The sequence below is a fragment of the Malaclemys terrapin genome, chromosome 1, assembly GCF_027887155.1.
Source record: "Malaclemys terrapin pileata isolate rMalTer1 chromosome 1, rMalTer1.hap1, whole genome shotgun sequence".
In the NCBI taxonomy this organism is placed as follows: Eukaryota; Metazoa; Chordata; order Testudines; family Emydidae; genus Malaclemys; species Malaclemys terrapin.
Window position 1 is genome coordinate 231,407,042 of NC_071505.1, and position 26,973 is coordinate 231,434,014.

General features: G+C 41.8%; 1 protein-coding gene across 2 annotated transcripts in view; it reads left to right on the top strand.

The window, feature by feature from the left end:
- The window catches only part of HERC2 (HECT and RLD domain containing E3 ubiquitin protein ligase 2), a 211,145-nt gene that overhangs the window by 53,792 nt on the left and 130,380 nt on the right, over nucleotides 1-26,973 (top strand). Inside the window, exons 5-19 of one of the 2 annotated variants that reach the window (XM_054009114.1) lie at nucleotides 2,294-2,513; nucleotides 4,792-4,892; nucleotides 9,220-9,376; nucleotides 16,148-16,258; nucleotides 17,218-17,389; nucleotides 18,034-18,207; nucleotides 19,621-19,809; nucleotides 20,504-20,655; nucleotides 21,808-21,965; nucleotides 22,068-22,181; nucleotides 23,063-23,314; nucleotides 24,159-24,352; nucleotides 25,406-25,606; nucleotides 26,297-26,525; nucleotides 26,658-26,782. In XM_054009114.1, coding sequence (XP_053865089.1) covers nucleotides 2,294-2,513; nucleotides 4,792-4,892; nucleotides 9,220-9,376; nucleotides 16,148-16,258; nucleotides 17,218-17,389; nucleotides 18,034-18,207; nucleotides 19,621-19,809; nucleotides 20,504-20,655; nucleotides 21,808-21,965; nucleotides 22,068-22,181; nucleotides 23,063-23,314; nucleotides 24,159-24,352; nucleotides 25,406-25,606; nucleotides 26,297-26,525; nucleotides 26,658-26,782 — 2,549 coding nt within the window. The remainder of the gene's footprint in view (nucleotides 1-2,293; nucleotides 2,514-4,791; nucleotides 4,893-9,219; nucleotides 9,377-16,147; nucleotides 16,259-17,217; nucleotides 17,390-18,033; nucleotides 18,208-19,620; nucleotides 19,810-20,503; nucleotides 20,656-21,807; nucleotides 21,966-22,067; nucleotides 22,182-23,062; nucleotides 23,315-24,158; nucleotides 24,353-25,405; nucleotides 25,607-26,296; nucleotides 26,526-26,657; nucleotides 26,783-26,973) is intronic. The other variant, XM_054009124.1, reaches the window with a different exon arrangement.

A 26,973-nucleotide genomic window follows, 5' to 3' on the forward strand; every position in this document is an offset into this window, starting at 1 on the left:
CGAGTTGCATAATGGTTAGTATTTAGAGAAGATGGGGTATTTTTCCTTATTTTTCTTTAGTTGTAAGATCTAATTATAGGTGAATATAATTCAAGTTGCTGCTGATCGTTTTTTGGTCTACTTGTAATTTTAAAAAGGTATTAAAGATGCCAGGATCCAGGCCTAGGAGCATTTTCATGTGTAAATAAATAATGAAGATGAATACATGCAAAGTACTTTTTTTGGGAGGGTAGAAGTGAGGGAATTGAATATACCCACAAGGGAAAGGAAAAACGTGAAAAGATAATGCTGAAAATGAGGATGGGGTGATAGCTGACAGCAAATTAGACATGAATTTGCAATGTGATATGGCTGCAGAAATGATCATTTGAATTTGCTGCTACGTGTGCAAAGACATCTCACAAAAGAGGCAATACATAAAATGTACTGTATTGCAAAGACCTGAATTTACAGGGAGGTGATACTGAATAATTCTCATGTAACTGTTATGATGGTAATGTGAGGGATGTGCTAGATGTATATTGGAAAAGGGCAACAAAAATGATTAGGGGTATGGAACGGCTTCCGTATGAGGAGAGATTAAGAGGACTGAGACTTTTCAGCTTGGAAAAGAGACGATTAAGGGGGAATATGATAGAGGTCTATAAAATCATGACTGATGTGGAGAAAGTAAAAAAGGAAGTGTTATTTACTCCTCATCACAAGGACTAGGGGGTCACTAAATTAATAGGCAGCAGATTTAAAACAAACAAAAGGAAGTATTTCTTCACACAATGCACAGTCAACCTGTGGAACTCTTTGCCAGAGGATGTTATAAAGGCCAAGACTATAACAGGGTTCAAAAAAGAACTAGATATGTTTCTTCAGGATAGGTTCACCAATGGCTATTAGTCAGGATGGGCAGGGATGGTGTCCCTAGTTCTGTTTGCCAGAAGCTGGGAATGGGCGAAAGGGGTGGATCACTTGATTACCTGTTCTGTTCATTTCCTGTGGGGCATCTGGCATTGGCCACTGTCGGAAGACAGGATACTGGACTGGATGGACATTTGGTCTGACCCAGTATGGCCATTCTTATGTTTTGTGAAATGGGGTTCCCCAAACTGCAGATGTAGTTCTGTTAGCACTGTTGTTCACTGCTGTGCACAAACACCATTGTACTGTGGGTGAGGAGTTCTTCTGTGTCATAATCTGGATTTAAATGCTCATAAATTTTGTTAAAACATGATACTTCTGTTTGTTACTAGGAGCTAGGTAACTGGCCAGGCTGGAGAATATTAAGGGTGCTGTAATTTAGTGAAAAGCGGTGTGAAATGGCCGTTAGTGATCAGACAGTTGATAGAAGGGAAGCCTGCTAAGAAACTTTTTATAACCTTTACTGAAATTTGCCATAGTAATTAAGCATGTTCATATTTATAGTTACAATATACGTGTTCCTTTCCCCTACTCTCTTGTCATTAGATTGTGAGCTCCTTGAGCTATTGACCTTGTCTTTTCTGTTTTGGACAGCTCCAAACTCTTTGTGAGTGATACAGCGTAGCGCACATTCAGTCTCTAAACATGTTTTGTTTGGCAGTGTTCTCAAGATCCGCTTTAATTTCTAACACTTCTTGTTTTGTAAGATCAGCAGTCCTTGGCAGTGATCTTGGAGCTTCTGAGAGTTGCTTTATAAATACTAAGAAACATAAGAGAATGTATATCAGCACATAAAATGCAAGCAACAGACCTTATATAACGCTGTTGGCTGCACATAAGAGCACTGTCTACAAGGTCTGTTAGATGATAGAAATTTGCTGTCTAAGTGGTTTATTTAGAACACTTAAATACTTTATATCCCATATCGAGACTACATTAATGAACTATTAAGATTCAGATTTATTCACACAAGTAAGAAAATAGTTTTTCCATAATAAACTTATCTTTTGCTATTCTACATAGCTGTTACATGCAGTGTGTGATTACATTATGAGTATTTATGTCCCTTATGTAAGAAGACAAGTGAGTTTTATGGAGTAAAGTCAGATTTAGCTGTAATGACAGTAGTAGTATATTATTAGACTATACTTGCATAGGGCACAGGACATACTTTAAACTTTGCTGTTTTTTTTCCCTTTTTCTTTTTTTAAATTGAAAACTGAAAAATAGTCTTCTTTGTCTTACTAACCTTTGAGATTTAGAATGCCTGGTCACCTCAGATTGTTCAGTTTACCTGTTTTCATATTTGTGAACTCAGTTACATGTTGTGTTCATCTTGCTGTCTCACAGTAGTAATACTTTTCTGCCATGTTTCTTTTAGATGTGAATGAGTTGAAAGAGTGCCTGTATGTGCTGGTGAAGGAACAGCAAGTTCTAGCCACACAAACTGCCACGACAACTCTTTCGGCTCTGCGGCTGAAGCAGAGGCTAGTTGTTCTGGAACGATATTTCATTGCATTGAACAGAACTGTTCTTCAGGAAAATGTCAAGGTTAAGTGGAAAAGCAGTAGTATTCCTCTGCCTGCTGCGGACAAGAAAAGGTAATGAGATCAGGACAGGCAGGTTGCTCTCTTGCTGGATCAATTTAAAACAGATGTCATCTGTTTGTGACTTCACTAATGTGGGAGACCTTAGCACTGGTTTTTTTCCCCTTCTTGACTTAATACAAGCACCAGAGGTATTGTATGCATCTCTGAAGCAGTGGCTTTGGTCCTTGGTTGACACTTAAATATTACCCCGTGCTTGCATTACACCATGTTCCTATAGCAGAAAATTCCTCTAAGCTGTAATACTATTTTCACCAAGATGTTTCTTGTGTGTCATTCTAGCTAGCTGTGGTCAGGCCTGTTTCAGAATTTACGTCAAGGGAGATCATATGACTGTAATGACATTAGTAGCTGTGTTGTTAGAATATACTTACATGCACAGGGCTGAAAAATAGTTTTCCTTGTCATGTGTTATCTTGACACGGGCAAAAAATGTTAAAAGGGAGTAGCTGCAGAGATGGCAAAGAAAACAATAACTGAACAAGAAATAGTGGGTAGATATAAATGTACATGAATTCCTAATATGCTTCTCCATTTGTAAGTTTTTGTACTTACAATGCAGTTACTTTCCTGCTGTAAATAAACTTGCTAATTCTAGTTCACAGGCCAGGTGTCAGTGGAGGGAAGGGGGGCATGTTGTATTTGATCAAGAGTGTGAGGCAATTCAAATTGAAATTCCTTTGTTAGTGCTGAAAGCCTTTATTTGATTAATTTCTATACTCCTCCGCAGGAATGTATTTAAAGGAAAGAGTACTTATGAGTGATCTAGCAATGATGATGTGCCAATGTCTGGCTGTTTCTATTCCTTGAAGAAATCTTTTGGCCTCAGACATGACTTAAATACACCAACACTTTTTAAAAAATCACACTGTTGAAATTTCAGTATTAAAAAATTTAACCATTTTATTGGGGCAGCAAACCAAAGCAGTCAAATCCCTGATGTGCAACCAAAAGGAAGGACAAGATTGTCATTCTTTCTAAGAGAAACAGTGGGGTGGTGGGAGGTTGCTCATTCTGCAAGTAAAAGGTGAAACTTCTTTATTTTAATGTGATTTCACAAATAAAAATAAAAAGGTTAGCAGAAATGTGTTCACATTTAGTGAACGCTATTAAGAAAAATTAAATATATGCCGCCGCCTTCTGTAACCATTACTGAACTCGCAAATAAAAGCATTGTTAATATCACCCTCATCACAAAAGTTAATTGGAAAAGAGATAACAACAAAACTGTTAGAGCTTAGCATCAATAATTGGAGGGAGAGAATCCTTATGAGATTGTTGGGTACAGATTAACCAAGGTGTATCAGAGCCAGGTTGAATACAGTGCTGGACAGAAGATATCCTAGATGCAACATCATAGCTGCAGCCCTTAACATGACTGCAAGAGGACCAAAGTGTGAACAGTCATGTCAAAATATGTACGAATCCTGTTATTAAAAGTGTAAGACAAAAGTTACAGCTGGGTTTCCAAGAAAACGAAAACTGTTTGGAAAATAGATTGAAGCAGACTATAAATGCAACACCATACCCTTAGCAGAAATATATGATTGTGTACATAGAATTACAAAATCACTAAAGGGATATTTAACACATTAAAATATTTTAATCTGTAATGCTTTAGGGATTTAAAAATGAACATATACAATTTTTACTTAATTTTCATTGTTTATGCTGTTACCTTTATTGAATTCACTGGAATGATAACCCTAGTCACTTTCATTTATTGTATCAATTTCAACTTGTAGTTCTCTTGCACAAGTACAGTAGTGTTGAGCTTCTGTTTTTTATAAAAAGAACAAAAGCACTTCAATATTTTTATTCATAGAGGCTTTTGAAAATCACCTTGATAATAAGAGCCCGCATTTGGGGCCTAAGCTAAAATTTTTTGAAAGGTGTTTTGTCATAGAACATACCAGCTCTGAGAAAATCTTCAGGACAATGACAGTTTCACATGACTAGAGTCTTCTCACTAATTGGTTAACACTAACTCTACATTGGTCACAAAACTGAACAAGTACAACTTTTTTAGCCTCAGTTTTCTGTAAGGAGGCCTAAAACTAGAGCTTTCTTCTCAACAAGAGTGGTAAGATTTAGGAACAGGTAACACACATGATATCAGTCTAGCTTCTGACTTATTTTAAACCAAGGTTCTTGGTGGATGGGGTTGATCTTTTTTGGACAATGGAAACGAATCTTGGCTGTTAACATTTAAAGAGCATTAACTTTCTCTCTCCAAGAAAGGATTTTGAATTTTTAAATTTTCTTGTCTTAGTCCCAGACCTATAGGCAAAGGTGTAGAAGGACTTGCACGAGTGGGATCCAGAGCAGCACTTTCATTTGCATTTGCATTCCTTCGCAGAGCTTGGAGGTCAGGTAAAGTCCATTTTGCAATCTTATGTTTACCTTATTTTGTATAATTACATGCACAAACTAGGTTTAAAAGAACATTCTTAAGGTCACAAAGCTGAGCCAGAGAAAGATTGAGGTAAAAAGTCCATTAATGTTGGGTTCCCAATTTGAGACATCTAGGACCTGATTTTTCAGAGTAATTAGCATTATGCAGCACTTCATATGTGCAAGGGATAGATCCCATTTAATTCAGTTGCGATTATGAGTACTCGGCACTTCTGCAAATCAGGCTCCAGGGTCTCGAGTCAGCACTCAGAAAATGAAGAACACCCAATTAATAACCATGGTTTAAGTGTCTTGTCCAGCATACCAGAGAGTTCTGTGGCAGAGGAAGAGATAGAATCCAGTTCTCCAGGGCAGCATTCAACTGCCTTAATAATAAACCATTCTTTTTCTTCTTGCAGTCCCTTGCCTTATTCACTACACATTTTCTAATCTCTGCAACAAATGAAGCAGAGGTCCTACAGACAATAGCCTCTTTCACTACACAACCCTGATTAATCTCCAGAGCAGGTCCCTTTTGTGCACTGAATGAGGTTGAGTTTCTATGGAAAAAACAGCATGTGATCATGTAAATAAAGACCCTACCAAAAGGCATAGGGACAAGGAGGCTGAATTAAGGTTGCACAGTCACCTTAATTCTGATATTTCTTTTGCAATCTTAAGTATGTTTCTAATATATTTTTGTGTAATGTTCTAGGATTTTAAAGAAGGCAAACTGAAAAAAATGCCATCTTGTGGCATTATATTGACACACACATGGTTTGTCATCATCAGGATTGCAACTTTTAGGTTCACCTCACAGACCTCTGCCCCTTGAGCTCATAGGGTAACTGATAGAGGATGACAGCCTAATACTGCTATGTAGACCAGCACTAGAGGATGACACTTTTCCCTTGAGTTTCATAGATGTTTGCTGATAGCCAAGAAATTATGAGACTCGGGAATTTTGGGTTCTATTCCAAGCTTTGGAGGAGAGTGTTCTCTAGTGAGCACACTCTTCTGCCCCACCCCAGCTCCTTCTCCCAATTTGTACACCTTTGGTTTCTCAAATCAGTGCCAGTATCCTTCCATACCCAATCCTAGTCTCCTCCCCCTGTTCCCAGTCTCCTCCCTTTCCAGGCTCCTTGTCTGATCTCACTGCACTCCATATACTTCTCCCAGCCTCTCTTCCCACCAGTCTTAGTTCTCCCCTGTCTCCAAGCTCCTTGTCAGTTCTGTCTCCCTTTCAACCACCCCATTAGTTTCCTGTCCCAGCCTCCCACTCGTTGCTCCTCATCCAGTCTGTTTTCCCACCCACCATGTTCCTAATAGCAGTTCCCTCCCATCCCAGTGCCAGTTTTTCTCTAGCCCTCTGCCAATCTTCAAGCCTCCCCCAAGCTCCTTGTTCCAATTTATCCCTGTTCCTCCAATGTCTGGCCCTTGTACCTTCTGCATTTCAATCAGGCAGCTGCCTCCTTCACCTTGCCTGGGCAAAGCAGTGGGACATTTAGAACACAGAAGGAAGAGTCTCTCTTTTGGTTCCATTACTTGGTCCATATTTGGCACAGCCTAAGGCTATGGCTACACTGACGCTTTACAGTGCTGCAACTTTCTCGCTCAGGTGTGTGAAAAAACACCTCCTTGAGTGCAGCAAGTTACAGCGCTGTGAAGCGCCAGTGTAAACAGTGCCCCAGCTCTGGGAGCCATGCTCCCAGCACTGTAAGCTAATCCCCTTAGGGAGGTGGCGTACCTGCAGTGCTGGGAAACCTCTCTCCCAGCGCTGGTACTGCGACCACACTCGCACTTCAAAGCACTGCCATGGGAGCGCTCCCGCAGCAGCGCTTTGGAGTTTCGAGTGTAGCCATGCCCTAGAGCAGCAATCACAGAAAGTAGGGACTTGCAACTTTAATGGGTGGCTACCAGCACTATCTCTAATATATTAAGCCCCGGATTGCAAAACTCAGGTGATTTGGGTGAGAGGGGGAAGGATGGGGAAGTGCAGGCAAGTTTAAAAAAGCTAGCATTTATTCTTAAAGGAAAAAATTGCAAAGAAATATGAATGTGAAACTTAGTGCCCTACCAGGGAGTAAAAATATCTCTGGCTGACAGGAGTCTCCGTTGGGAACAGTCTTGTAGAACTTTACTTGCCCTATAACTTAAAGTAACCTGATAGGATATAATTGTCAATTTTCACAAATGTAAACTCAGATAAATATTGTACTAGCAACATTAGTGTGTGGTTAAGGTAAAACAAAAACAAAATTGTATCTCTTTGTACACATCAGTTCCGAGTTTGAATTAAGCCATATCTTTAGGGGAAGACTGTCAAAAGCACAAACGTCAGTCTTAACTCCTGTTGACTTTCAATGTGAGTTACACATGTTATAACTATTTGCATTTCTGACAGTCCTTCCCCCTTACGTAAAAAAATGTTTGCTCCCTATTAGCATTTAAGAAGCAAAACTATGTGAGGGTGAATTGTGTTCTTTTCTGGTTTGTACATCCCACAGAATTGTTAAATTAATGGGAGACTGTTTGCTTTGAGGTGCACAATGATGTACACTTCAGTTACCTATAATACACCTCAGGTCTTATTTACTGGTGGTGAGATATGGGTCTGGAAAGAAAAATTTTGACTTTCAGATCCTAGGGTGAGTTTAATTGACAGTTTGGCGGGCAGGAAGAAGGCTTCTTGGGAAGCAGCAGATTTGAATTGGAAACCACTGAGTTGATGTACACTGGCTGGTGCCACTTTTCAGAGTAGAACTCCACTGTAAGATTGAAAAGGAGTTTGTTCAAAAACACAACAAAATCCCACAATTTGAAGTAGTCATAACTTTGACAAAAGTATTTCTTTTGTCTTATGTTCTCTCTGCTGTTCCTTAAAATAAAGCATTGAAGCAACTTTATTTTGTCGTTTTGTTCCATAAAGGGACACAATGGTTGGACTAATTGCATTATTTTTTTGGGGGAAAAAAGTAATTTGATCAAGGTCGGTGACCAGTAATATATTGAGCAGGCATAGATAATCTTTTTTATAAAGCCCAAAGCTTTGGGGAGAATGGCCTGTCCTTGAACACCAATCAAATACTGTTTGTCATATTCCATTACTCTACTGATTTTGATTCTGATGATTCTAACTTCCGAACCTTTTGCAGCTGTTCATGTAAATGATGAAGAAACCGATTTCTTGGTTTATTTTAAATGGATCAGAATAAATCTTGATGACTGAGTTTTTTCTGAGTGTAGAAGCTTCATTGAGTGTTCTAGTTAGAAAAACTAGACGTATGATGGAAGAGTGAAGAAGTAGGTTGGTTACATCTGGTGGAAGGGACTGCAGGGAAGATGGAACAGTCTACAAATAGGCAGAAGATGTTATAAAACCAGCTAGACTCAGTGAGTCTTATTAGTCAGTGACATTGTTTCTTAAGGACTAAAACCTGAAAGACAGGATGAAAAGCACCGGAGCCATTCTCCCCTCCCAAGTCATATCTGTTTCATGTGTGTTGCTATATCAACACCCCCTTCAATAAATTAGTTCTGACACTTTTCCCACATGCAGTTGCCCCAGTTAATAATACAGGGTTTTATCCCTGGAAATTTAATTTTGGGCTCTCCTTCCGGTTATTGATTTCAGTGCTCTAGTTAGTATGTTATGGGCTTTATTCACCCCAGAAGAAAAAACAAAACCCCTCCATCTGACAAATACAAGCCGCTTTAAGGGCTGTCATCCTCTCTGATTAACAGGAAGAGTAACCGCTTTCATCCCTCCTTTCCTTCAAAAAGGGGTAGTGATGTCCTTCTGCTCTGCTTTCTGTTTCTCTGCCCACCTCCAGAGAGGGAGCTAGTAGCTCTGAACCTATATGTAGCCCTCTAGCCTGGACATAAGCTTTCCTCAGCTTGATTAAATGTGGTTCTGAATTACTTTAAAAGTAACTGTTTTAGGGTGCAGGTGATGAATGAAAGTTAAATACTAAAACTTTGTGTCTAGAATAAAAAATAATGGGACAGGGTGTCAGGGAAACTGAGGAGACTCCTATTGATGCCTATGATTTAGGAATAATTAGTCCTACTGTGTTGTGGGGTGCTTTGATGGTTAGCTATACAACTCCTTAAAATTCCAGTCAAAATTATTCTATGAAAATTAATCCATAATATATCTACTTTATACACTTACCAGTTTTGGCGGTTTTGTAATTGCTTTTTCTAAAGTTCACACTCAGAATGATTTTGAGAAAATACTGATGTACTCTTAGTTAGCTATCTAATACATACTGTAAGGTAACTGATATGTTATCTTGGCTGGTAGGTGAGGATGCAGACCTTTGCAGTGAATTGTTACAAGAATCTCTTGATGCACTACGAGCACTACCGGAAGCATCCCTTTTTGATGAAGGGACTGTATCATCTGTATGGTTGGAAGTTGTGGAGAGAGCTACTAAATTCCTAAGGTCTGTTGTGACTGGGTAAGTGGTTTTTTTGGTTTGTTTGTTTGAACTGGCATTGAAAGGAGAGTCTGAATTTTTAACAACTGATGGCTAAGCAAAAATAGTTTCTGGTAAATTGAGCGCTACATAGTGTAGTTTCCTTTTCTGATACCCTGGCATCAAGCAAGTCGTAGACAGACAGTCATGGTGTGTGTGTGTGTGTGTGTGTGTGTGTGTACACACACACACACACACACACACACACACACACACACACACACACACACACACACCTCTACCCCGATATAATGCTGTCCTCGGGAGCCAAAAAAATCTTACTGCGTTATAGGTGAAACCGCGTTATATTGAACTTGCTTTGATCCGTCAGAGCACGCAGTCTCGCCCCCCCAGAGCGCTGCTTTACCGTGTTATATCTGAATTTGTGTTATATTGGGCCACGTTATATCGGGGTTGAGGTGTAGATAGAGAGAGAGAACACACACGTACCACCTGCTTGATGTGGGTTCTCTCTAGAGTATCGCTATCTCGAAATGACCTTGTTTTTCATAATTCAAAAAAAAATGCTCAGATGTACTGTGCTTAGGTAACTTAAATGGACTATTTTTAATGTTCAGACTTGGCACATATATAATCTTTAATGAGATGTTATGTAAAAGTGAATGAGAATTGCATACTGAACAATACATTGTCCTTTAGTTTAAATTGTACAAAAATATTGAGTTTAAATTACACTTGGATGCATATTCAAATGAATACACGTGATCCAGTTTGCATCTTAATTTTATAGAAAATGTTGAAATGGGAAAGCAATGTTAATGCAAAACTAACTAAACAGACCTGGACTAAAAACTTCTGCCAACATATCTATGTTGCTCAGGGCTGGGATCTTGGGATCCACACAGTAGGTGTGTGGCAAGTCTCCAGAAAGGGCCGTATTTTTGGAGCTGACTGTATCCGACTTGCACACACACCCACATCATATATAATCTGAAAGCTTATTTTATGTATGTTTAGAAGAGGTATGATGTGGCACTGTCAAGTGGTTCTGTAAAGCTGTGGGTGAGGTGAAACAGTGGTACCCAAAATGAGTGTTATTTTTTGCACAGTTCCAGAAACACTGCAATGTGACTGCAACTACAGTTTTTACTGTTTAAATTAATTTCAACACCTTAAAGTGGTGGTTATTGGTCAAAGCTACCAAACGACAACGTATTAAGAGTTTTTTGCATGTGCATGTTTTTTCCCAGAAATGAAGCTGTTTAGCATGTGACAAAAATGGTGAATATCACACTTTGCAATATTCTAACATGAAATGTTTTCACATCGCATATTCTCCTGGGCACGTCCCACTGAGCAGAGGCCTGAGGCCGATCCAGGACATGCTGGAGGGATTATATCTCCTGGCTGGCCTGGGAACACTGGGGAATCCCCCAGGAGGAGCTGGAACATGTTGCGGAGGAAAAGGAAGTCTGGTCCATGCTACCGCCGCGACCCTCGCTAGGAAAAGAGGCATAAAGGAAAAAGAAGAAGCTATTCTTAATTATCAAAGTATTTCACAAGAGATTATAATAGTTTTCTGTATTTGCAATTGAAATTTGCTGAGCAGATCAGTCTCCCTGAAGGTTGTGCACCAGTAGCAGTAGATTGCAGGCCCATAGTTTACACTGCATAGAGGGTAGATATAAATGTACATGAATTCCTAATATGCTTCTCCATTTGTAAGTTTTTGTACTTACAATGCAGCATATAGTTTGCCCGATAGAAGGTTTTAATTTGTAAATTGCCTATGCATGCAGTATTAGTGTAATGGTCCGGTGCGGGGGCCGTGCCCTCTCAGGGGCCGTCGGGGCCCTGGCCGCCTCACTATGCGGTCCAAATCGTGCCTTGGGTTCTGGAGGTCTCGGGGTTCCGCCCCTCGGCTATGTGTCTGTGCTTGCGTGTCCTGGGTGGCTTTTAAGTTTTCCCGTGCCAGATCCCCCGCCTGCCTTAGGCGCTCCTGGAGTTGAAGCACATACTGCAGGAGACCTTGGGCCGGGGAGGGAGCCTGTTCCCAGGTTTCCCTCATGAGATCCAACAGGCCCCGGGGTAGCCGCCCATACAATAATTCGAAGGGGGAGAACTTCGTCGATGCCTGGGGAACTTCTCGTATTGCTAGAAGCAGGGGTGGAAGGAGCTGGTCCCACTGGCAAAGGTCCTCCGGGGGGAACCGATGCAACATCCCTTTCAGCGTCCGGTTGAATCTTTCCACTAATCCATCGGTCTGGGGGTGATAGATGGAGGTGCGGAGTTGCTTGACCCCTAGGATTTCGCAGACTTGCTTGAGCAGCCGGGACGTAAAATTGGTCCCTTGATCCGTGAGTACCTCCCGGGGCAGGCCGACGCGGGCGAAGACCTTCACCAGTTCCATGGCAATGGTGCGGGCTGAGATGTTCCGAAGAGGGATGGCTTCAGGGAACCTGGTGGCATAGTCCATCATGACTAAGATGTATTGGAACCCTGCGTTGCTCTTCAGGAGGGGCCCCACCAGGTCCACGGCCACGCGTTCAAAGGGGGTTTCCATTAGAGGCATCGGCACCAAGGGTGCCTTAAGGGTCTGGGCAGGGGCGGCCAACTGGCACTCTGGACATGAATTGCAGTAGTCCTTTACTTCTTGATACACTCCGGGCCAGAAGAAACGCCCCAGAATCCGGGCCAGCATTTTGTCATGCCCGAGGTGCCCCGCCGCTGGGACGTCGTGGGCCAGCTTCATGACCGCCCGGCAGTGACACCGCGGTACGAGAAGCTGTGTCCGGATGTCCCCAGTACGGGGGTCCTTCTCCACGCGATACAGGCGTTCTTGTTGTAGCTCAAAATGCGGCCACTGCGCCGCACGCTGGGGGTCGAGAATAGTCCCGTCCACGGAGGCTAGCTGCTCGTAGGTCCATCTGAGTGTGGGGTCGGCCCGTTGGTCCCGGCAAAAATCTGTGGGCGCTGAGGGATCCCCCCCCCCGAGGAGGGTCTTCTCGCCCCCCCCGGGGGATTGGCGGGGACGGGGGTGTCTACCTCGTCCTCCTCAGTCCCCGGGGACTCCCCTCCAAATGCTGGCGTGGCCTGCGGGCTACCCTCGAGCCGGTGGCGTAAGATGGTGGTAAAGTTGGGCCAGTCCCGCCCCAGGATCACCGGGTATGCCAACCGGGGCGCCAACCCCACCGTCATCTGCCGGGTGACCCCATCGATAGTTAGTTGGGTCCGGGCGCTGGGGTAGAGTCGCACATCTCCGTGTATGCACTGCAGGGGAATCTTCGCCAGGTGGCCGTCCGCTGGCGGGCCTAGGGCCTGGCAGACCAGCGTTTGGCCACAGCCTGAGTCGAGGAGGGCCATCGCTTGGCGTCCCTCAACAGCCATGGGCACGGTGATCTTGGCCCCTTGCGGACGTCGGGCACGGCCTTCCCCTGAGTAGACTTGGCCAAATGCACACCCCCGTTCCGGGCAATCCCGCTGCAAATGGCCATACTTTCAGCAGGAGAAACATGGTCCCAACATGGCTCGCTCCGGCTGCGGCCGGGCCCCGGGGTCATCCCCGGGGGGGGTCCGACGGTATCCCCCGGCGGGGCCTGCCGGGGTCCGTGTGAGCCTCCCGGAGGGCGCGGCCACCTGAGCCCGGCCCTCTAAGCTAGGGGAGGGAACACTCGGGGCTGCCTGGGAGGGCGGCCCCCTCTTTTCTGGGTTGGGGTGCTCCGTCCGAACTGGGACCGCCCGACCAGCGGCCCCCGACGGCCCCTGAGAGAGAGGAACCAGAGCAGGCACCCAAGTGGGCGGAGCCACCGCCACCTGTTCCCGCCCCCCGGAAGTCAAGGGGCGGGACAGGAAGTATAAAAGCCAGGCCCCAGCACTCAGTTGGAGCCGAGCGGCCGGAGAGGACAGACGCTCCTGCTCGAACTCCTGCTAGACCGCGCCTCCCCAGAGCCAGGTACCCTGACGTCGACGGACCGCGCCTCCCCAGAGCCAGGTACCCTGACGTCGACGGACCGAGCCTCCCCCGAGCCAGGTATCCTGACGTGGACCGCCCGAGCCTCCCTCGAGCCAGGCACCCCGAGGTGGATTGGCCGAGCCTGCCCCGAGCATGGTACCCCGAGGAGTGGCCCGAGCGTCCCCCTGATCCGAAATCGGAGGAGCGGCCCGACCTAGACAGCCCTCAGCAAGCCGAGGAGCCCATGGTGTGGGACCCCGCTGCCGAGCCCAGCGATGAGCAGGTACCCATGGAGGGGGAGATGGAAAGTAGCCCGGGGGTAGCTGACCCCAGTCTGGCTACAGCAGAGGAAGAGCCAATGTCGGTGTGTTGCGGTCAGGACCCCACCGACACAGCAGCAGACTGACTGCCGCTCTTAGGGCCCTGGGCTGGGACACAGTGGAAGAGGGTGGGCCTGTGTCCCCCCTAACACCCCGCTTACGGGTGGCAGCCTCCCTCTCCAGCCAGCGCTCCGGCATCGTCCCCCTGAACTATTGTTTGTTGCCCCGCCCTGACTAAGGGCCTGGGCTTCCTGACTTTGTTAGTGCTCAGCTCCTGCTACACGGACCTGAGCCCCCCTGAACTATTGTTTGTTGCCCCGCCCTGATTAAGGGCCTGGGCTTCCTGACTTTTAGTGCTCAGCTCCTGCTACACGGACCTGAGTCCCCTGAACTATTGTTTGTTGCCCTGCCCTGACTAAGGGCCTGGGCTTCCTGAGGTTGTTAGTGCTCAGCCTGCAGGAAGGTTCTGAGCCCCCCTGGACTATTGTTTGCTGCCCCGCCCTGATTGAGGGCCGGGCCTTAGCTACTGACTTTGTTAGTGCTCAGCCTGCAGGAAGGTTCTGAGCCCCCTGGACCCTTGTGTGTTGCCCGCCCTGAGCTAGCATGTGGGCTTATTTTATTTTGTAATTATCCAGCTCCGGCCGCGAGAACCGGAGCCCGGACCGGGGTTGCTGCCCAGCCCTGACTTAGGGCTGTAGCTCCTTGCAGAGGCCGTGTACCTTTTGTTTAGCCCCTGCCTGAGGGGCAGAACCCCGAGACCTGCAGAACTCCGAGACCTTCAGAACCCTGAGACACGATTTGGACGCGTAGTGAGGCGGCCTGGCTCCCGACGGCCCCTGAGAGGGCACGACCCTCGCACCGGACCATTACAATTAGCTTTTGAAATGTTCTAGAAACTGGCTTTTTAATTCAGTGACTTTAATTCAGTAACTTACGCAAAGGTCAGCATTAGTGTTAGAGATAATACACAGCTTCATATTTTGAATATGGAAAAGCTATGAGAGAAAGAAGTAGCCTAACAAGAAGTAGTGCAGATTAAGTCCGCAAACAAGTCCTTGCTTATGCACTGAAGTGGGATGAAGAGCACGTTACAGCTCTTACCAACCATGTCATCAACTGTATGACAAACCCATTTGATCCTGAATCGCATGCAGAGGTGCTTATCAACATATCTGTTGGACTACATGTAATGTCAGGTGTATAGAAGTCTCTGCTGAAAATAGCAGATGTTTATGAAGAACAAATGAAGAAATTTGTGAGAGGTGCACTTGATGTTTCAATGTCAACTGTTCTTAGTCACCCAATAAGACTTGTGCTGACTGTGTCCCTCTTCCATGCTGATGGAACAATGAGAAGAACAGACAAAACTGAGCAAGGGCATCAGCTGGAATCTCAATCTGAAAGAATCCATGAGCTAAGAGCATGCAACAAAGAACCTCCAGTGTATATATATGGGATGCCATGGCTATCATACAAATGATGGCTGGAGACAAATTCCACACATTTGATGAATTAGCTGTTGCGTATTTGAGGCAGGTTCCAAAGATTTGAAAAGCTAATTCTTTAATCAAAGTTTTTGACAGATATGACAATAGTAACTCTGAAAACTGCAGAAAGAGAGTACAGGACAGGATTTAAGATTGGATATGGGCAGGGCTGTCCCTAGGGGTTGCGGGACCCAGGGCGGAAGTGACAGATTAGTCTTTTCTGGGGCCTACCATGCAGGCCAATCGCACCAGCCCATGGGGTCCCCCAAAGCGTGGGGCCCGGAGCGGTTGCCCTGATTTGCCCTACCCAAGGGATGACTCTGGATATGGGAAATAACAGGTGATTGGTGGAGGCCCTATGCTTCTGTGGAAAAAGTTTCTAAATATGGCATCCAATAAGCAATCACTTGTAAAATTCCTCTGTGAATATATGGTTCAGAATGCAACATAAGCAGTGCTTCTTGCTTTAAGGCTTTTCAAATGGTGGAGGAGCAAAGTGCATCATCAGTAGAAGTGTTAAGTCCAAGACTTGTGCAGTACTCAAGAGGAAGTGGACGTAAGGATGCTTCTGGATGCTGTATGTGCCAGTATTGCTTTTGGGTCTCTTGTCAAATGGAACCGTAGTAATTAGGTCACCTGATACAGATGTTTTTGGTCTTGGCTGTTCACTACTTTCAATCCACGTTATGTGTGTTCCATTTTTGGAAACAGGCACCATTATCAGCACATCCGAAAAGTATCGCTTCCGAAATACACAAGGGAGTTGAGGATGATTATTTATTTTAAAAACAAACCTCTGCACCTCCCCAAAAGAGAGTCAATACTTTACGCTTCATCTTCTCCATATCTTCCTAGGTATTTTTCTGCCCCAGAAGCTTATAATCTTCCTATGAATGTTGACATAATCAAGCACCTTGTAGATACTATAGTTGTGCAGATGTGTTTTTGTTTTTTCCCAGTGGTTTCTTTGTAATGTGTTAATGCTGCAAACATTAATTTCTGCATCTTCAAGTATTTTTTGTTTTTTAAATAGTGATGTACATGGAGCTCCAAGTTCCAAAGGGCCAGCAAACATTCCATTACAAGACCAGCACTTGGCACTTGCTATATTGTTAGAGTTGGCAGTGCAGAGGGGCACACTAAGGTGAGAAATGAAGCACTTTTCTGCTCTCAAACAAGAGTACCTATTAAAATGTTCTGAGCAATTCTGGGCATTTAGTTTGTATTAGTTCAATGTTAACATTTTGATGCAACACCTATGGGTCCTCTCTGTAATGATTAGAAGTGAAATCCTAACCCCAATGAAGTCAATGGCAAACTTCATTGATGTCAGTGGGGCCAGGATTTAACCATAATTTCCTATCATGAAGGGTAACGATGAAGGATGAAATATAGATAGAAAATTAGGGACTACAAAGAGCTCATGCTTCAGGGTCTAAGCCAATTTAACTGATGGGGATTAGAAAGAAACATATTTTAGTGAGCAGTCTATTACATAATTTTCTGCTAGAAGACTTCTTTCATATTTCGGTGAATCATCAAGATCTGTCTGTGGTCAATGATGGATCACTGTTCTGAGCCAGAATAGCAATTCCTATATAGCTAAAACTTTGCAAGAAAGGAGGTGAAGGCACATTAAAACTGTCTTGAAATACTTTTTTGTGGACATTTGGTCCAGATCTTCATCTGATTTAAGTGGTATAGTTCCATTGAAGTCAATGGAGCTGTGCTGCTTTATACCAGCGAAGGATACTTTTAGTCTGTTCTTACAAAGTTTATCTATAACCACAACTTTTAAACAGATTGCTCAGTTTTCTAAATAACTACTGAATAATCAAAGGTAAAACTTGCACACATACCAAAACTAAAAAAAACACCCCAAAATTTCAAAAACTATACTTCACTTTGACACTTTTGTTTGGGGGGGGGGAAACCCCTAAACTAAGCAAAACTTTTAAGTGAGCTAGCTTTGAGAAGATTCTGCCCAATACCCTCACACACATACTACTAAACATGCCCATCTTCTAAAATTTGATTTAATGTGGAACTTTAAATAACTTCTGTAGGAGTGCTTACAACAGGATGGTAAACTTATTCTTTCAGCCAAATGTTGTCTGCTGTTATGTTGCTGCTTCAACTCTGGGATAATGGAACAAGAGAGACAGATAATGAGCGATCTGCACAAGGAACAAGTGCACCCCTTCTACCTTTGCTGCAAAGGTTTCAGAGCATAATCTGTAATAAAGACATACCTAACGCCGAGGATGAGATTCAGGTATATGTGTTTGGTTTATTTATGAGGTATATTCTATCCACTATCCAGTTGTGTCATGTTGCTTAGCAATCAAGTATAGATGCTCATTGTTGCTCTTCTGAAGTTTGTAACTCCACTTTTGTAGTAGTAATTTACACATCGAGATACATATACAACTGTTGTACTACAGTATGTACATTTTGCATTTTCTCGGGATGGCAGATTAAAAGTTTGCAGTATGTTTATATAAATATTGCATTTTAGATTTTGTTGTAGAAATAGTTTTTATGTGTTACTACAAATCTCTGTGGATTAATTTTCTTGAACATTTAACTTTTCCCATTAATTTGATTGAAACATCATTACATTCTTAAATTTTATTGGGCAGTACAGAATAGCACAATTGATACAAAGTTAGCATCAATTTCTCAGTGTATATGTATAATTGAAATTATTGCTTGCATGAGGAAGGAATAGTATATACAGATGCTGAGTCCCTTATTAACTTCAATAGGAATTACAGATGCTGAGTATCCACAAAATATGCCATATCTGTATCTAGAGAAATAAGGGAAAAGAACTTATGGGGCATGTAAAAAGTACTCTGAATATTTTCCTGTTTTTAACTTTCTTTTATTTTTAACTGCTTTTCTTTGCTTTCTTAGATGCTGTCCTACTCCCTGAGTCCCAATGAGAGTTTTCTGAGGTACCTGACTTTACCACAGGACAACGAGCTAGCAATTGATCTGCGACAAACGGCAGTTGTGATCATGGCCCACTTAGATCGCCTGGCCACTCCATGTATGCCTCCACAGTGTAGCTCTCCTACATCTCATAAGGTAATCTCATATAATCTCAAATAAAAGGATTCTGTTTGTAGATGGACAATTAGTTTAAAGAGTAAACTGTCAAGAAAGACGATTCAATGATTTTTAATAAATCATCAGTTTACTTACAAAGAGAAGTGTAACTATTGGTTTTAAAATATTTTCATATAGTGTCTAAAGTGAGTTTCCATAAGGAAACGGATTATAGTAATCTGAGTATTTAACCTCCCTGCCTCTTTTCCTCATGTTTGGCCATAGCCAAACGAGGTATCTGACCAGGGAGGTAAGGTATAATTTAAGGCTGAAATCCCTGTACAGTTAGAAATTTTTTCAGAATTTCCGTAATTCAGTTTAAAAGAATCCAAAGTTATATAAGCAGTTCAGGAGTAATATTTGAACGCTTTCCTGTAGTGGATATAAACATGTACGGCCTGTACCAAAGAGTTTAACACTTTCAGTGGAATGAGGAGAATCTCCTTACACTTTCTTTATTTTTGTTTTCCAAGCTACTTTTTGAGCCCTGAGATCTTAGTCTTCTGTTTCCCTTCTTCTTATCCCATCCTCCCAGTACCACCGGGGTTATCTGAATGTGGCTTATTCTGGAGCCCATTGTTACTGCTCTTTGCATCTGCCAAAGATTTCTACAGAATGACAAGCAAGTCATTCCCCAAAACCTATGGGTGATCATGCCCCATAAATGTACTATTCCCAGTGCCCATCAAAATAAATGGTTTAAGACCAAATTTCTTAAATGTTTAAGTCAGAGTGCTCTGGTATAGTAGCAATTTAAAGAAACCCCCAAAATTTTATATAACTTCACTGGTTGAAAGATCTTCTTTACATACTTGCTATAAATATTTATGGTATATTCTGTAAGCCATGTCGGTAATAGGGTATTAGAGACACAAGGTGGGTGAGGTAATATCTTTTATTGGACCAACTTCCGTTGGTGAGAGAGACAAGCTTTTGAGCTACACAGAACTGCTCTTCAGGTCTGGGAAAGGTTCTCAGAGCATCACTGCTAAATACAATATGGAACAGATTGTGCTAACTGCTTATGCTAAACTATCTGTTCGACCTTGTATTTAGCTGTGACACTCTGAGTACCTTTCCCAGATCTGAAGAGAAGTTCTGGGTGGCTTGACAGCTTGTCTCTTCCACCACCAGAAGTTGGTCCAATAAAAGATACCATAGGTGAGTGAGGTAGTATCTTTTAATTAGTTTGTGATGCGTGTGAGACTATTTTTAATATCTTACTAATAGGTAAGGTTCATTGGTGTCTTTCTTTTACAGCTACCATGAATATTGATTGATTGATTGAAGTATTGTTGAAGCACATAATTATTAGAAAAAATATCCTGGTGCTTGTTTTAATTAAGTTGTGTAGTGAACTGTAAATTCTTACTTAGCTTTGTTGCCTTACAGGGATCTTTGCAAGAAGTCATAGGTTGGGGTTTAATAGGATGGAAATATTATGCTAATGTGAGTGGTCCAATTCAGTGTGAAGGACTTGCCAATCTTGGAGTTATGCAAATTGCCTGTGCAGAGAAACGTTTTTTAATCTTATCTAGAAATGGACGAGTTTACACGCAGGCATACAACAGTGACACACTGGTAGGTGATTTTTACATCCATACTAAGCATACCATTTTCTATAAAATATGCTGCTCTGAGATTGTTCTTTCTAATCATTCAGATGTGTAGTGGAGATACTGTGATGCTGCTAATCTTAAATTCCTTGTTTTTGAACCTTCAGCAACAATGGTTTAGCACCTTTGTTTGCCATGTTAAGAATTTTTCCTATGTTATAAATATTTGTTATGGTGCTTGCAACAATCCACCCTTATGAACAATGCCCTCTTTCTTCTCCAGTGGTATTGCTTTGCCGTTTATTTCCATGTAACGTGGCAATTGCTTAGCACGAAGTGCATTTAAACTAATGGATGTTTTGACTACCAGTGCCTAAGCATTAAATTCCCTTTACAAAATTATACTAAAACAGAAAAATATGCAGCGAAGACTATCTGAAATGATCAGACAAAGGCCAGTTTAATATATATTACATGCATTATAAGGATGGGACAAAATGAGAGCTCCAGAGCATCCTCTACCTTTCACCAAACCCAAATATTGGATTTGAACTTCTGGCCTGGTTCTCTGGTTTTATTAAATTAATGGTGGAATGTATAGTTCTGAAGTAAGGCCTCATTGGGGAAAAATCTAATTATCAAGTTGTCTGAGTATTTTCGACACTCTGAGCAACATAAGTAACTTTTTTCTTTGTACATTGTCTCTAACTAATTTACAGGGACCACAGCTGGTGCAGAGTCTTGCTTCTAGAAATATTGTGAAGATTGCAGCACATTCAGATGGTCACCACTATCTTGCCTTGGCAGCAACTGGAGAGGTTTTCTCTTGGGGTTGTGGAGATGGTGGAAGACTAGGCCATGGGGACACAGTGTATGTGTAATAAAATACCATTGATTCACCAGCTTAAGCATAGAACGTATTTACAAATGTTCTACTTTAATGTTAGAAACTAAGGTAGGATTAAATATGCAGACATTTAATAAATGTTAGTGAAACACAGCCACTTACAGCGAAATGACAACAGGCAAAAGATACGATAGTATGCTATCGTTGTTCAAGTCCTCCAGTACATGTACATCATTCAAAGGTTGGTAAGAAATTAAGCAAAGCAAGATGATTTACAAACATACATTACTTTAGATTTTGTCTTAATTATGTTGTCATGATTAGACCAGCAAATAAACTACAGTTGTTAATGACAATGGAAAAGGCTAGCTTTCCTCAGTTTTCTTTTCTTTTATTTTTTTTAATTTTTTTTTTATGGATTTTAGACAACAATGAACATGTAAGAAGGGAATGCCTGCTTAGCTTAGAAAATTCTGTTGCATGGTGAGATGATCCAGGAGGTCTTTTAAGGATATTTGTCTTAATTGAATACTGATTTGTGGCTATAGAAAATGATAAAAAATGTATCTATTCTGTTAAGCAGTGGTAACATAAAGATCTTCAAGAAATCCAGCTCCACTTATGAAATCTGAAGCTGAGTAATCCAAAATGTCTTTTACAACAATCCAACTTCAGAACAAGACATTCATGTATTGTCAACTGTAAAATTACATCCTTTCTGAATATTTTCTTTTCTCTCCTTTTTAATTCAAAATTCTGAGATCTTCGTGTGCTTGCATATGTCCATTCCACTGTATGTGAGTATGCACCTTGTGCATCGTGGTTGGAAATCTTTTTCTCTTAGCGGTATCCATTGGGCTGGTTTTTTTTCACAGTGAAGTATAGTGTTTGTGAAAACCACTGGACTGACTTATTTGGAGGTAAAAATACTAGTGATCAGACTTTAGTATATCACAGGCAGTGGTAGTGTAAACTTCTCCACAGTGCTTTGCATATTGTGTTTTGTTATTGATCAGCATCAACCTTAATTTGCTTTACAGGTCCATTTATAACTTGCTGCCTATGGCAGTCAGTAAGGTTTGTAGTTGTGATCGTGATGATCAGTTTATTTTCTAGCAGACTGGTTACTACAGATCTTTTCACATAATTACTGACTCTTGTCTTCCCTCAAAATAGACCCTTAGAGGAACCAAAGATGATATCTGCTTTATCTGGAAAGCAGGCTGGGAAACATGTTGTTCATATTGCATGTGGAAGCACGTATAGCGCAGCCATCACTGCTGAGGGAGAGTTGTATACATGGGGACGAGGGAACTATGGCAGGCTGGGGCATGGTATGTTCCTCTAATTTCTTAAAGCATGGTGTTCTGTTTGTGGAAATTTTAAATGTATGTCTCTTGGGTATTTTTGACAAGCGATTATTTTTTGTTTGGAAGGTTCCAGTGAAGATCAGACCATTCCAATGCTCGTCACTGGGCTGAAAGGACTGAAGGTTATTGATGTGGCCTGTGGAAGTGGAGATGCTCAGACTCTTGCAGTGACTGAAAATGGTCAGTGGCTAAACTTGCCGTGGTTAATGTCATTAGAAAGACTTTTGTGGTGTAGGTCTTATGCTGAACGTTCATGAAACAAATTTTATAAGAGAATCTCAAACTGAAAGTGCTTTTTCAGAATAGTCTCTAGGTGATTATTTATATTTTAATACGGATTTAAAAATTGAAAGTATTAGTAAAGGAGAAAAGTTAAGCACTAAATTTATATAACTTGCTACTCTTTCCAGATGTATAGTTACTCAGACTTCTTCAGACATCTCTTCAGCTCACCAGCTGTTCTGCTGTATATTCCTCCTTTTCACAAAAATATCATTTACCTACCTAGACTGCCAGTACTGTTTTTGAGATTTAAACTTTTTTGAAGTGGTCAGAGTACAGTTGTAAAACATCCCTCTTGGATAGGCATAACTCTATCCTCCTCTGCCTTTCACCAGAGCACCATTGGCTCCTGCCACTGGGCTTCCATCCAGCCTCCCATTTCTCACAACTATGCATTTCGATGTAGCTTCTTCCTTTTCCTTCTTTTTGCTGCCTGAGCACCAGCTGAAAGCATAGGAGAGCCTCTCCTTGCTTTCAGTTCCTGTGCTTGGGGCCACAGCAGCTTGCATCAGCCAGGAAGAGAAATTGCAAGGAAAATCTTGCTCAGCCCCTGTATCTCTGGGCTGGAACATCCTCAATACAGGCAGAATCCTCAGAGAATTTAGCTGCCAAATTCTTAACAAGTCTATATTAAGCATGCGTGAACTCCACATTTTTTTGGAGACTCGTAATGTGGTCATATTTAGGTGACTTCCAAAAGCTCTAATTTGAATAATTTACTCACTTTTGTCAATATATGTAACTTTCCTGAAAGATCAGTGCAATGTCTTCCTTTCTAGGCCAGGTGTGGTCTTGGGGTGATGGAGATTACGGGAAGCTAGGAAGAGGTGGCAGTGATGGTTGCAAAACTCCCAAGTTGATAGAAAAGCTTCAGGACCTGGATGTTGTGAAAGTACGCTGTGGGAGTCAGTTTTCTGTTGCTTTAACAAAAGACGGGCAGGTCTATTCCTGGGGGAAAGGTGACAATCAGAGACTTGGGCATGGAACAGAAGAGCATGTTCGATATCCTAAACTGCTGGAAGGCTTGCAAGGTAAGTGTAACACAAAATCGGAATCCTAATTCTTTCTCAACCTAGAAAGTTGGAAAATGTCAAAAGTACTTAGTTTTTGGTGGAAAAATTTGCTTTTATCATATATTGTATCCTAACTTAAAGAATCTCACCACTGCTCTCATTGATGTCAAATTGTAGCTTACTTGTATTAAACAAGTGTATTTGCCACCCCTTGTGCCTTTTATCTGAGATTTTACTTCTGTTATTCCAACAGACTTGTTATGCTACTCTATTAAAATACTTTTAATACTTTAAAATTCTTGTTTCTATACTCTTGGCTTTCTCTTTATTCCTACTGCTTTTCTCACTTAGCCTGACTGAAGAATTTTTGCGTGTAAAACGCATTTAGGCTCCAATCTTGTAAACATGCACATGCTTAACTTTACATATGTGAATAGAACTGTTGAGAGCCATGGAAATTCTGAGGTGTGTGGCAACACCAATTGACTTCAGCATGTGACACTGTCCAATCACTTTTCCATTTAATAGTGGAAATGCCAACAAACTCTTCTAAATCAACAACTAAGCTAAATGGATGCAAAATAACACAAGATTTTTGTAGTCTTATACACTTCGGCACTTCAGATAGCTTAAGTCTCTTAAACCTTTCTAATTTTTTTTGGGGTAGACTCTTCCAGTCTATCAACGTGGAAGGTAAAACTACAGTTTGACGTATTAACTCTGCTCATTTTTAATTGTGGTTTTAGTAGCTGTTGGTGTTGGTGAAACACAAAAGCTATTCCACTAATGGTTTTTTGTTAAAAAAATGTATGTAAACTTTGTAGTAAGAAAAGTTTAATATTTGTTCACTTTTTGCTATAAGGGAAAAAAGTGGTGGATGTGGCGGCTGGATCTACCCATTGCTTGGCACTTACTGAGGATAGTGAAGTGCACAGCTGGGGGAGCAATGATCAGTGCCAGCATTTTGATACTTTAAGGATCACCAAACCAGAGCCTACTGCTCTCCCAGGATTAGACAGAAAGCACATTGTTGGAATTGCTTGTGGGCCTGCGCAGGTAAGCTTTGAATCTGTAACTCAGGATTTGTCTTCAACCCTGTCCGTGGAATTAGACGAGTGTAGTACAGTAATTTAATTCCTACTTCTCCCTATGATCTAAATCTGTGGCACGCAAACTTTTCCAGTCGCGTCCCCCCCGATTTACCATTCACAGAATTTGTCGTGCCCCCCTCTCCCCGCATTAATTGTAATCTGAAACTGTTTTTCATGCTGGAAGGTGGAGGGGAAACACAGATGAAGCCCATTCATTCGATTTAATGTTTGAGCATCTGACTCAAGCGAGAGGTCCTGGGCTCTCAATATTATTATATATGTTGCCAGTTTGTTTTTTAATATCAATTATTAAACATTAAATGAGTTTTAAAATGAGAATCAAAATTAATTGTAAAGGCATAGTAGGCCTAGTGTAGTTATGAAACTTACCAAATTGTTGAAAATAAGCCAACCTGTGCTTTAATTTGTATGATTGTTTTTTAAAGGGGGAAAAGGTCGAAGTTTCTTTGCACCTCCCCTTTCCCCTAGAGAACCTTTTGCGCCCCACTGGTCTAAATGGTTCCTGTACCAGCTGTGCCACGTGGATATTTCATGCCACCAACAGATGGAGACACAACCCCTCCCCTTCCCCCCAGTTTGTTTGTAGTTGCTTCTCCAAAAAGGCCTAGCTGACCTTCCCGCTCAGTAAGACTTCCTGAGCAATAGCATTTAACAACATTAGCAATTGCTAGTATAGGTTTTAAGAATTAATCAGTCCTAACTTTTCCACCAACAAAATTAAAGTAGGGTGTCTGGACTGGCATAGAAGGACTCTGAGAAACATGATAGGAAATAGTAATTTTTTGTGATTGTTGGACACCTTTAGCTGTTGGCAAGAGGGGAGTGCTTGCTGATGATGTAAATGAATTGAGTCACATTCATCCTGCACCTCATCAAAAATCTGAAAGTCATAATATAGCTCCTGAGCCTAGTTCCTTAAATGAAGCACTGGTATCTCATAATAGGCCTATCATTGATTAGAGAGAAAGTAACTGTTACTCTTCCTTTCCATACGTAGAGTTTTGCCTGGTCATCTTGTTCTGAATGGTCCATTGGTTTGCGTGTACCGTTTGTGGTGGATGTTTGCCCAATGACATTTGAACAGCTAGATCTCCTATTGAGACAAGTGACTGAGGGAATGGATGGCACCTCTGACTGGCCACCACCACAGGAGAAGGAATGTATGGCTGTTGCAACCTTAAATCTTCTAAGACTTCAGGTACTGTAGCTTTCTTATGTGTCTGAGTTCTCACTCAGATAAAATGCTTCAGTAAATTGGTTGGAAGAAAATGGTGGCTTTTAAGTGTTTAAAACATTTTTGTTCACTTAAAATTAAATTGGTACAATGAGCTATTCCTGCATCTTAGTTCCAAAAGGTGGAAAGCTAAGGGTGGGTTTTCAGTCCTAACCATGAATTTTCTTGCTCTTGGTTTAATGTTTTCTAAACCGTTCTTGCATTTGATTTAAGATGAACTGTAAAACTAAAACGTAAATTGACTAATCTTGGATTTGTGCTGAATATACCACTTGCTGAAAAGGCTTTTGGTGTTCAGTGTTTTAATTTGCCTTTTTAAAAATGAGTTTCCTGTTTGGGGCAAATCTGGTACTTCTAGCTTCCTAACAATGTCATTATGTCCATGATAATACAGAACGATGTGTACAGGGATGTCTAGGTAATTTCTAAATTGAGGTAATTATTGTTCACTAGATATCCTGAGGTACTGGCTGAGATTAGTGTATATATTACTCGGGTGTAATTATATTTTTACTTTAGCTTTGCAGTTTATTTCTAAACATTTCCTTGTATTTAGACCAGTAGATGTATTTGTATTCAGTATCTGCATGATTGACTTTGTTCAACTTCATTTCTTATGTCACCTCTAAATGAAACTGATTCTTTCTCTTTCAGCTACATGCTGCCATCAGTCACCAGGTTGATCCAGAGTGCCTTGGCTTGGGTTTAGGCAGCGTCTTGTTGAATAGCCTGAAACAGTCCGTGGTAACTTTAGCAAGTAACGCTGGAGTTCTTAATACTGTACAGTCAGCTGCTCAAGCAGTGCTGCAGAGTGGGTGGTCTGTGTTGCTGCCAACAGCAGAGGAGCGAGCTAGGGCTCTTTCAGCTCTCTTACCCAGTGCAGGTATGATTTAATGATGGAAAACTGTTCGGTGTCTGAATATCTAGTCCAATGTGTTTGTTCCATTCTTAGTTTCAGGAAATGAAATGAGCATCTGAATTTCTAGCCCATTAAATGTTTGTTCTGTTTTGTTAGTTTCAGGAAATGAAATGAATGTAAGTCCAGGCCGTCGATTTATGATTGACCTCTTGGTGGGCAGTTTGATGGCTGATGGAGGTTTAGAGTCTGCATTAAGTGCTGCTATCACTGCAGAAATTCAGGTACATTTCAACAATATTACCATTTACTGTGTAACTAGAATAAGATGCATATAATACAATTGTTTACAGGACTTGGTGTAAATTCTTTGCAAATAAACAGGCTTACATCAGACAGAGGGCAGTTTTCTTGCTCGGCATTGCAAGCCTCTCTTCCCTGCCAGCACTATTCAAAAAGCACTCTTAGCTTTCTC